We start from the raw sequence: 12,339 nt of genomic DNA on the forward strand, positions 1-12,339 counted from the left end.
CCGTGTTGTCCCCAGACATCGTAATCTGGAGCGATCGATATATTACGACAGTGGCCAGAGTCTGCAACCCATTCCCGTTGGTACACGCGTTTTAGTTCAAGATTGCATATCAAAGCACTGGATGAAGGGTGGTGAGATCTTGGAGCGATTGAGAAATGGGCGTTCGTATCGCGTCAGGCTGCCAAGTGGCGAGTATTGGCGGAATCGCCGGTTCTTGCGGATTGATAATTCATGACATCCACCTCGGGAGCTCGATCACACGGATGCCGAAACAGAAGATTTGGCCTTATCATCCCCCCGTCGCAATGGTCGAATCCGTCGAAATGTCTTGTTCCTAGGTGTTGATCGCTTCGCTTAGAATCATTCACTCATTAACTTCTTTTAACCTAACTCCACTCTTTCGATTGTTGCTCGTTTATCTTTCTTGTTCTTTCATTACGACTCCTGCTTCAAGCAGTGTTTCCAGATTATTTTCAACGAGAATCTGACAATCCTTCCATCTGACAAGTGTTTTTATAATCTATTCTTTTTCTTATTTGTCGTGTTCTTTTCTTTTGGTGTATCAATTCAACGCCAACTTGGGGGAAGTGTTTGGTTCTTTGTCTTATCGCTGGCACCCTATACTTGCATGTTAATTTTGACCACCCTGATAAGTTGAAGAGAAGAAAGAGAACATTCGATCGGTGTTACTCGCATACACATCATGTAATGCCATGTAATGTTTGGTGAAACGAGATGACGGAGATTTCCGTGAGGAGGATTCCACCAACCGAAAACTAACTCTATGACGGATAACTCCGCCAACGACAATCTCCTCCCAACAAAGAGCCTCCCCACTGCAGCCTCAGCCACATTGAATTCTGACAAGTAGGAACACCGCCAACGGTGAATTCCGTTTACAATGATCTCCGCCCTGTGGAACTTCGTCAACGGCGAACTCCCTAGTATGAAATAATGCCGCCTGGATTAAGCATAACTTTTCACTCAAACGGTGGGTTGAGCTGATATTAAAACAATGTATTCATTGCGACGAGCAGAGATGGTCACTGGAAATTGAACAGGATTTTAATTTACTGGAGCACTTTTTCTGAGCAACTTTCATTCCATTTTTTAAGGTAACAATTGAGGGTATAATAAATAAGAGTGCAGTATAGCTACTGTCTATTAGATGGATGGATTTTTTTTCCTTTTTTTTTATTTGCGGGTGCTAGGGTCGGAGGGTGCACCTCGCCCGGCCAGCGAAGCCAGCCATCGCATCATCCAAGTCCAAATTCCGATAGGCAGTTTCAAGTCCGGTATCAGATTGGGGCTCCGTCTGTGGGTGTGGTTAGCGTCTAAAAGATTCCTTGAGAAAGGTTGGGGAGGAGAATCGAACCGGTGACCTCTCACATGTTAGTAATCTGCGCTAACCACTACACCACGTCTCCTCCTTAATGTTTGGAACGCTCAAATTCTAAGAGAATATGGGGGTGGGGATTCACCAGTAGCTGAGTTCCTCGTAACAGATTTGAATATGTCGGAATTTGTAGGCGGATTTCATCGTTGGCGGACCTCCCTAGGGCAGGGTGTCACATGGGGAATTTCATTGCTCGAGGAATCAATTCACCAATTGGTGAAGTTTGCAATGGTGGAAATCCATTGTCGGAAAACTGTAGGCATGGTTTTCCCCTTCCCTTCTATATTGACAATGTCTGCTCATATCCAATTCATTTTTGCCATGTACATTGAATATGTTCTAGTCAATTTCATGGCAATATCACAAGTATAGACACCTAAAGTACCTTCCTTGACCATTCATTTAACACATCCTGTGTATGTTGATACATTTGTGTTATTGTTAGAGAGAAGCGTCACCGTTGAGTTTTTGCTGTGAGCACTTCTCAGGAGTTGGGGAGCCAAGGCTTAACCCAGTCCAATTTTCCTTATGTTGTTCTAATTCAACCGACTGAATAAGCCAAATTATTAGACCACAGACTCCTGAGTTCACCACTTTCGTTCCAGAGTCAAGTAAATAATTGTGTTCGAAGTAAAAAAGTCCCATCGCACTTATTGCGTGGGCCCAGGGACACCGAAATAATTTCAGAGTTTAATTTTTAAAAGCCCATAGCATAGTGTTACTTTTGGAGCATTAAATAGTTCGAAGAATTGTCGGACATTTTAAGGCCCGTGTTATTGACATCACGAATCATTCTCCATTCTGAAAACTGAAACATATCATGGGTAAAAAAAAACACATCTCAGTTCTATCCACGACGATCGTAAGAAAAGCTTCATCAATTTCTTGTGGCTTCCAAAGCCATCACAAATCCTAGAGCTCAATTGATCCTTAAGGGCGGCTTTAATGCAATCTCCGTTTAGAGCTCAGGAAAATGGAAAGTCCCCCCTCCCCCATTCATGAAATCAATCCTCTTCGTGACTTAAGGTCGTAGCCACCAATTGGAGCTCCAAAAGTCACATACGTGATGAATACAAATTGGATTGTAGATGAAATGACGTCCTTTCTTGACTAAACACTTCCATTTCCTTTGCCACGTCTGCGTAGAACTAGAGTCACGAAGTAACCGGAAAAATGCCTCTTTTTTTCAGCACATCCTCCTAAGCCTGTGTATCTTTCTGATGGTTGCCGTGTCTTCCGAGCGATGTCAGGCCATCTGTCATCCATTGAGGTGAGTGGAAAGCCGTCGTAGCACTTAAACTCAATGGTACATTTCTGAGGTGATGAGCACGGGATTAGTGGAATCTTTCTCGAGCATTTGTTCCTTTCAGAGAGGACAAAAAGCTCATTCGCTTCTCAGATCGAGATATCCTCAGCCATGAGAATTGATCCAAGCGAGAATAGCTGATGTTCCCGGTAATTTGAAGGAGCAATTGTCCCTTGCCTCGTAACTCAGTCAGTTCCAGTGCTGACTTTCTGGCTTGAGGGACAATTTCCTTTCCAGCCAGGACATCTTGACACAATTGTTTCCACTTTGTCATTTTGATAGGGACAAAAACTCCATGCTCAAATAGGAACTTGGCGGTCGTTTTGTTTTTGTCCTCCGTGTTCCCGGTGGAGTTCAGACTTGATCTGTTTTGGTCGGAAATGGAGCTTGGAAAAACTTAAAAAAAGCTAATTAAACTTGGAAGCGAACCACACCGGTCATCATTGTCTCTTCCAGATATCAAAAGCCTACCCATTGGGAACGAGAAATTAAAATCTGGGACAAAAAGACAAATGACGGGGGGAAAGGGGGAAAAGAAGCCACTGGATTCATCTTGGGCCTGATTAAAAGTGCCTTGAAGTTCATGTCCTTTTTATTCCAAGAATAAACGGTTTAATGGGGAAAGAGCAAGAACTCAAGGACTGAAGGAGAAGGGAAAAAACGATGATGTTCCATGTTGTGAACCAGGAATGGCTAAGCGGGATCCCGGAACTCGCATAAAAAAGCCGTGAGAGATGCTGTTCCTGTGAAGGCCGGCCTAAAGCTCTTATCAGGGGCGTGTAAAAAACCCTGGGCAAAAAGAACAGATCGGGGAAGACACCCTTTTGATGATGGTGTCAACGAGTACGCCCGAGAAGTAGATCCGGGTGGAACTTTGGGAACCATTGGGCCCAATCCTTTTCCTCTTCATTGTGCTGTAGTTAATGTAGATGCACGTGTTCCACTTGAACTCCACTTGTCTCTCTTTCTCCGTTCCCCATCACTTATAGATATTACACTTTCTATTCCAGCGAGAGACCCTCACCCAGAAGTTATCTGTTGGCTGTCACCATTCTGGCGTTGTCGTTGAATGCCCGGAAATTTGCCGAATTCAAGTACGATGCGGATAGGATGAGCTACGAGACCACGAGTGTAATGGAGTATCCCACCTATATCATTATTAGCAACACTTGGCAAGAGCTCTTTGTCACGGGATTGCTGCCTTTTGTGGCATTGGTCTATTGCAATATTAGGATCTATTGCAAAATTCGAGAATCGTCCAAGCACGAGAAATACAGGTAAGATGAAGATGGATGAGAAACTAGAGCTTTTTCTTTCTGTCTGATCGTCCCTTTTTTCAACGACTTTAGGGGAATTTTTACCTTTTGGGCTTACATGTAGAATAAAGTTCTTGTGAAACAAGGATCAGTTACAATTCCAAAGTTCAAAATTTGTACTTGAAGAGGGATTTGACAAAATTGGTATTTTTATTAGGGAATCAGTGAAAGGTATCGTAATTTGATAGACGTGCTGCTTTCGTGGATATCATACCTAGAGAATGTTTTTCTCATTTTGTGGACAGACAATGGCCGTTCTAAGAGATATTTTCCTGAACTGCGATAGTGATATCGAAAAAGTTTTGTTCCAGGAGAGTTCCATTTTTGAGACACGCAAGTATTAGAAATCCGGAAACTTTTTTGCGGCATGTGGGGCCGTAACTCAAAATACACATGTGGTCTTGATTTATGCGACCACACAATCCTATGGGCAATTCTTTACTTTCCCTGGGTAGAATGAATTCTCAACTGTTATTGGCCATTTATTGTCATTTTATTCGTCATTCGAAAAACTCATGGAGGCTCAATTTCTCTGAGCCAAGGAAACGTGTGCTTGAAAGTCTTTGCTCTCGATATCGTTTTCGATGCTTTTCGTGGTGCTTTGATCATTGGAATTTAATGCAACGTGAAATTGCAATTTCATTTGAAGCGCTCCCTCTGGCATATCAGTGAGGCATGAAATCATGATGAAATCATATCATATCATTCAGGATCACCCAACTTGCAGACGAGTTACCACAGAATTTTCCACAAGCCAAGCTATTTCAATTGCAGTGGCCTTTTTGATCCTTCGGCAAAATAATTCTCATGAAGGCCGACTGGAAGAGGAACTGTTTTTTGAGAGTGGGACTTCAACAAATGAGCAACTACTTCTCTTTGTGTGTGAAAGTGGGCAGAAAGACTTGTTCCAAATATTCAGCTTAAAATGGAAACGGGATCATTATTTAGCCTTCCTACGCCACACGATTAATGAATGGTTTACACTCTACATGTCAGAGTTGTTTTACTTGTTATAGTAAGTTTGAATCTTCTAAAATCTTGTACATAACCATAGTGTCTGCAGCTTTTAGGAACAAATTGAACATAGAGCATAAATACTTACATGATACCATTTCCATGTACTAAAGTAGTTGAAAGGGTTAAATTGATCAATCTGATTAAGCCCATTTAGGTTTAAAATTAGAGCTGGAAGCAGAAATAACTTATTTTATTTCTTGATATAAACAATGACAATAAACGGCATGGTGGAGAGTGTATTTTTGTATATTTGTTGAACAGCACGTTGTTGAGTAAAAGAAACAAATTTGAATCAATGATCAAAGAATGAGAAGGTTTTTACTGTTGTTAAGCATCATATGACGAAATAAACAAAGCATGTACCTGCGAATGAATGTTTCAGACTAAGAAGAAATATACATATACATATGTGCACAGAAAAGGAATGTCTTTGAAGCTTTTGATCTTGCAGTGGCTTTTGCCCTCTAAACAGGTTCAATGTTTCAAAGAAAATGAGACAGTCCAATTTAAGATAAGTAACAGTCTTGTATTTTTCCAAACAGTAAAGAAAATAGAAAAACGAAATAGAACAATAAAGTAAATTCTAGTGCTGGGGCGAGTTTGGCAAAAGTCGGATTCCTACGAGTCCCTAGATTTTTTCACTTTTGGCCAGACTTGCCGAGTTCGGACTCGAGCGTTTTACTGCAGTCAGTTTTAGCAAAATAACTCGTCTTGCGAAATCTTAAGAAAAAAATAATATTCTTTTCTTGACTCCGGACTCGAGTCCTTTCTAAAATACTCGAAAATATTATGAATGGCTCCAATTTCTCCAAAATTGTGTAAAAGACTCGGGTGCACTCGGACTCGAGTCCGGACTCGCTCCAGCACTTCTAAATTCCATGCTGCAACAGCATTAATCTTCGGCCAAGGGGACCCAAAGTGAAACCAATGTTAGTGACAAGTGGAAGAATAATAGGCAATGAGCAATAATGACAGAAGAAAATATATTTAATCTTTTAATGATCTTTTTATTCCCAAATAGTATCAAACAGCTTTCAGTTACAGCCAATGCAAATTTTATTGAACAAAAAGACTGATCATCTGGGCAAAGATTTGGGGAAGACAATTTACTTTAAAAAGATAAGAACTTTGATCTGTCAAACACAGTAGTTCATTTTTAGGCTATATTTTTGTACATGAGGGCACAATAAACATTTCACTTTTTTGATAACTTGATATACTATTCTTTTAAACTTTTTTGTAATATAACATAGTAATCAACTATTTCATTATACTGACCACTGAATTATGCGGTCACTTTAATGAGTATGATCAAGGACGGCTCTACCCAACTCCTTGATTTGATGTAATGATAGAACAGAGAGATAGAAGAAATAATTTCATGATTCATTGCTTAAAGATCACACACATAAAGCCTACTAATAAAGAAAGGTACATTGACCCAATAGAAAAAAAAATTTTTTTTTTCATGATTCCATAATAAATAAAACTATTTTTTTTTTTTACCAAAAAGCTAAGCTGTCGCTTAGCGAAGTTAATTCCTTCTCAGATAACAAATGCGCCTGGGCGATGATTAGGCTCCTATTCTACTTTTATTTGTTGCTATAAATTTGAGGATCCGCTCTCTGACACTAATTCCCTGAATCAAGTTTTACTACCGAGACTTAAAAATACAATGTTTCGTAATCCTTTCAAAACGTTCTTTCAAGAAATGGAGCAAATGCGTTCTTGTTCCATTGTGGTCTTTAGTCTTTTTTGGCCACGCAAAAGTATTTCTATCGACAACTTGAGATTTTAACTTAATCTTGAAACTCTCGTTCAATGCCAGTCCACCTTATAGGATTGCCAGGTCAATAGTACCCTACTACCAAATGTTCCGTTAAGACATGAACCATGAAAAGCAGGACAAAGCGGGTCTACTCTCACCACATTCGTTTCAATAGCTTCGTTGAGTGAGTTGGATTGGATGTGGAAAAAACGAGGCTTATTCCATGCGATTACCATTCTTCGGTATGCCTTTTGATTGGCTTGGGAACATGAAAGGGCTTCCATCTAGACTAGTACATATTGTTGCCGAGGAATGTCCTCTCCGAATGGAGACGTGACCAAGTTTTTACCCATTGAGATCTTCAATGGATGGCAATACTATTTGGAATGCAGTCCAAAGAAATGGAAACGGATGGCGTTCTAGATGATATTATTATTCCTGGCTGACCTCTCGAACGGCTGAAATCTTGGGCAAATGCAGGGCTGTTCGTCAAACTTCAAAGTCATTCTGGTCCACAGTATGGGCCAATGTGGACCAGAAAATGACCAAGTCGAGGGATTGTGAAATAGCAATAAGGAAAGGAGACGATTCTGACAGAAACCCTTCATCTCAACCCTCAACTGCCAAATGATAATGCAAGACATTTTCGGCAGCATTTTTTCTCTGATGAGGCCAGATTTGGGTCCCAATTCCAATTTAGTACTCAAAATACTATGAGGTGTGTTCCAACTGTATTTTTATCACTGAAGACGACATTTTATGAGGTGAAGAAAACTCAAGAAGCATTTTCTTTCTTTCGTCAAAAAGTGAAGTGCCACTAAAAAAAGGGAGAAAGGATATCTAAACAAACTGAAAGTACCCGGTTTGGAGTATTCAAGACGCAGGCAATAAAAAAATATTCTTGAACTTGGAATATGAAATATATTGAGGACTAACAAAGATTCTAGGGAAAGGAATTTTTGACTGCTGCCTCTTTAAATCTTGTCTTCTGATTATGCGTCACTCTTTTTTGAGCAAAAATTCTCACTAAAACAATGTTTCTTGCATTTTCCTGATTTAAAAAAAATCATCATCTGAAGTCTTGAGACCATAGTCTATTTCTGTGTACCAGAGAGCATCCCGAAAAGGCAAGATTTGTATCGAAAAATAACATAGACTTATTAAAAAAAGGCCATTTTTAGAGGTGATGATTTTTTTGCAACTCTGAAAATTGTTAACGTTCTACGAATAAGAAATGTTTCTTTTTCAACTAGAAAGGATCAGATTTGAATTTAGGATGCCTGGGTTTGCTTCATCATGAAAAACGATTTTCAAGCTTTGAAGTTAGCCTCAGGGACCGCTCTCGAATGCACAATAATGAAAGGCTCCTCGGGATTTCTTATCTCCATGATTTAGTGGCGAATGCCATAAGGACACATGAAAAGAACACTCCTTTTGTTTGAGATGATTTATTGTGCTTCAGTGCCTTCTTCAAGGAAAATTTGGACCTAATCTGGTCTCGTTGAAATTGGGTGGACCATCATTGGGTCAAAAAAATGGATCCTTCTCCTCCGAGGATCAACTAATGTTTCGCTTCGATCATCTGCTTGAAGGACAACTAAATCTCTGGATAGAGCCTGAAGGGACAAGAACACTTAACGTTGATGGATGAGCGTTAAAAGGGGCAATTCGGTGGAACTCCCCAAAGAACGTTGTGTAACCATGATCTTTCTCCCTTTGTAACGAATTGCACTATTAACTGATAATCCCAAGTTCATAAACCTCGGACTTTCCTAACTTGTAAGGGTTTTGCCTTTACTTTCTTGGCTGGCCATTCATCCGCTAAAATGGACAACTGATCAATCTCTAGGGACTAGCGTCAACTTTGCTCACCAGATGGAAAGCATTGAGATGATGTCTGATCATGTCGTCAAAAGACACCGAGACAAGGCTTTTAGCTTGAAAAATTGACTTTTTCCAATTTAGAAATGTCTCCAAACGCCAATTTTATGATGTAAGTTCAACCTGATGAGGCTAGTAGGTTATTGCAAACCTTTTTCAAAAAAATGTGTTTGAACTTTTGCCTTTCAGACAACCCAATCCAAGAACTAAGCCTCGATCGCTTTTCATGAGCTTTTGTTCAAGCCTCCGAGGGTGTCTTACGTAACGTCACAAATTTGCTTCCGACGATAGATTTGAGATTCGCTGATGGCCCTCTTTTGATACTTAAAGGACCCTCGACCTTTTTGACTAAAGTCAAGTCCTTTTGTGTTTGAACATCAAATACAGGGCGGTTCACAATTGCAGCTACTCTTGCATATTCATGTCGACCATTAACGAATTGAGTTAGAACAGAAAGACTTGATACCTTGCTATACGTGTCAAGTTTCTTCTGATTCTGTCACGAAGTTTTGAAAATATTTCTCAATTTGTTGCATCAAGTCAAGGCATTCTGCTCTTCTTATTTTTCCGTGCCTATTAATATTAATCAGTTCGGCTGACTTTCTTCATCTTAACAGTATTACGAAGTGTGTGACATATATCCTAGGCCATGTGTGCTTGGTACACGGAGCTGAATAGATTATGAAGTCTTTGATACTGTTGATATTAGACGTCGGAAATATGTGGGCACCTAAGGCCTTGTTTATTTAAATCCCTCAAGGGACCAACATTTTCAGAGTGTATAGGTTCAAAAAAAGCAGAGGTTTAAAAAAAGCCGATGACAAGTGCTGGTTTCAGTGGTGGTTCCAAAACAATGCGTTGGTAGTAGACGAAATTTGATACTTTTATTCTAATGAATATATCAACATATTCAGAAAGTCTTATTGTTCCAATTCAAGTCCTCAATATATATAGGACTATATATGTGTTATGTATTTGAGTAGCTGCAATTGTGAGCCATCCTGTATATTCATTTGACTCGAAATCCTTGGTTGGAACGTGATTCATTGTCCTGATGTAAATCTTGTTGAGTGTGGGTCAATTGAAAATGCATCACGACTAATTGTTCACCGCTGCTCAAAGGTATGCTATAAGAAACTTAGAGAGCTTTAAAGCTAGTAAGTCATCATCGGGCTGACTCCAATTAATTGAATCTTTTCATTATTGTTTAGCCCGTGTTGTGTCACGACCAGGATCTAACAAGAAGTGCAGTGACACAGAAGCAGTCTCTTTACTTTTGTTTCGACCCTGGAAAGGATTTCTATAATCTTGTTGGCTTTTTCAGTTCAATCAATAGGGTTGCACGATTGACTTGTAGAGACAAAGAGGCATGGACCTTCAACATTCCAACTCTTTGCTTCACGAAATCGAAACATTGATCACTACCAAATTTAATAGAAAACCTTCTGTACTACATACTCCAGCAAAGCTGAAAGTAGAGGAAAAAGGAACCATATTCAGGTCTGGCTCCCAACGATTTTATTCTCCTTGTATGGATCACAGTCGAGTTCAGACACCTTTCGAGCTCATTTTCTCAGAAGATAACGCTCATTAACCTCGTTGAACGAGGAAACAGGCTCCTTTCCTCTAAAGGTCATTCATCGCTTCTTCAGTGTCGAAGAATCCCACGCTTTCCGTGGACTTTCTTCCAAGCTGGGATTTACTCTGACACACTTCAGAGCTCGCTAATGAAAGTGACCTTTCTTTGGAGGCAATTTCTTGAGAAACGGAAATGACTATGTGTGTCTTTGGATGTAATCTATGAACCGAATCTGTGACGTCCTCGAGCCCACAAGTTGGAAAGTTGGTTATGGGTAGAAAGACATTTTGGATGAAGTTTTCCTTGGAACAATTATTTTGGAGACGACTGATGTTGTCAATAACATTATGTCTGTACTGCGTACGAGAGTAGCAAAAAACGACGTAGAGTTTCCTAAGTCTCATACAAAATCAAGTCCCAAAAAAGGTTAGTTAGACCCTGACTTGGACCCGATTTCCAAGAAGTGGCACTTTCTCAACATTAAAGTATAATGGGGGATTCATAAGAGACTAATGGTGTCAAATGGCGAGTTTCCGTGAGAGTCGAAAGAAACGAAACTCGCCAAGCTCCTCCCACACGCTTTTTTTTTCATCCTCGTTCCACCTTAGACTAAGCCTTATCTCATTCTTTGAAACATTGATTACTTTTAGGTGCCCTATTTAACTGTCAGCGCTTATGAACGGTGAAAGCCAATTTGTTTGTTCAGGTCCTCACCTCATTATGCCATCATGAAGGACCGAAAGTCTCCTCAGTTTGCCGAGAGATAAGGCTAGGAATCGAACTTTGTAAGGTTCTTGGCAACAATGAGCCTTTTCTTTATTCGGTGTGATCTAACGCATGAATGAGCCCTAAAACGATTGACTGGAAAGGAATGAAAACAGAGATGTTTTAGGATTGTGCAAATTGAGAGATGAAAATCATAGCTGATTGACTTACGCAGGCAAAAAATTCCGACTAGTTATATAGAAAAAAGCCCGGGTTAGAGTCCATTAAATTAATGCGTAGTTGAAGGATATCAAACGGTACTCGTACATTATAATGATACAAGAACCAAATACCAGATGACTTTGATCTCGTGCTAAGACATTCTTTCCGGAATGTTTTCGATTATACTTGTTAAAACTAATGGCAAAGACATTTGTTAGCAAAGCCGCAAATATGCGCTTTGTAACGTATGACGAAGTTGTATAATTCGTGAACCTTTCTTGATTCAATTCTAATGGGTTCCAAATTTCAAATATTTGCAAGCTTTTTGCTATGCCGAAAATATCTGCAGCACATATTGAACAAATGGTTTTCAAAAGAATTGCATAATGATAGACCATTACATAATCACTCATACTCTGCTTCTAGTGCAACTTTTAGTTGCTGATTTGCTTTTGTTTTCCCCCGAAGTTCCTTGCCACTACTGGGAATGGCATGTTCAGCAATTCAAGATGAAAAAGTGTTATGTTTGATCACTCTTATCATTCAATTTTCATCATTGCCGACCTCGATTGCTACCGAAAATTGAAGACCATCTCAAGCGATTCAAATTGGACAAAGTGAGATGATGCTTGACATAGTCCATTTCTTACATAAAAGAAGTTGCACACTACAAACTTGAAAACACATTTCATACTGTTACGACATAAATTCCACTGCAAATTGCCAGAAGGAAAGAAATGCGAATGAGCTTCTTAATTTGCCATTTTTGTGACTTTTTTGAAGCATCCTCAAATCCAGTTCATAAGCGAACGAACAAATATATTTGGAGATCCTGAGCCTATGTAATTTTTTCGCCAGTCACCCTGGGAAACTTCAAGCACTTGTGTTTGTATATTTTGGTCGCGTGGCTGACCTTTAGGGAAAAGGGGCTCATATTTCCAAATCTATCTCCACCGCAAGTCTGTGACAACATTCAACACCCGTAGTTACCGAGGCTACTGTGGCCAAGAAATCGCTAACCTTGGAATAATAAATCCTCTGCATTTTTCCACCTTCGAGTTGAGTTTTCGAATAAGGAGAGCATGCCATTGGATCCTCAAGGGTGCAATAAAGAGCCAAGTTTTTGGGACTGAAAATGAGCCCAAACAC

General features: G+C 39.8%; 1 protein-coding gene across 1 annotated transcript in view; it reads left to right on the forward strand.

The window, feature by feature from the left end:
* The window catches only part of LOC131890680 (uncharacterized), a 43,673-nt gene that overhangs the window by 16,606 nt on the left and 14,728 nt on the right, over positions 1–12,339 (forward strand). The window contains exons 4-5 of the mRNA XM_059240084.1: positions 2,587–2,666; positions 3,713–3,979. Of these exons, the coding sequence (XP_059096067.1) occupies positions 2,587–2,666; positions 3,713–3,979 (347 nt within the window). The remainder of the gene's footprint in view (positions 1–2,586; positions 2,667–3,712; positions 3,980–12,339) is intronic.

The sequence above is a fragment of the Tigriopus californicus genome, chromosome 11, assembly GCF_007210705.1.
Source record: "Tigriopus californicus strain San Diego chromosome 11, Tcal_SD_v2.1, whole genome shotgun sequence".
Classification (NCBI taxonomy): domain Eukaryota; kingdom Metazoa; phylum Arthropoda; class Copepoda; order Harpacticoida; family Harpacticidae; genus Tigriopus; species Tigriopus californicus.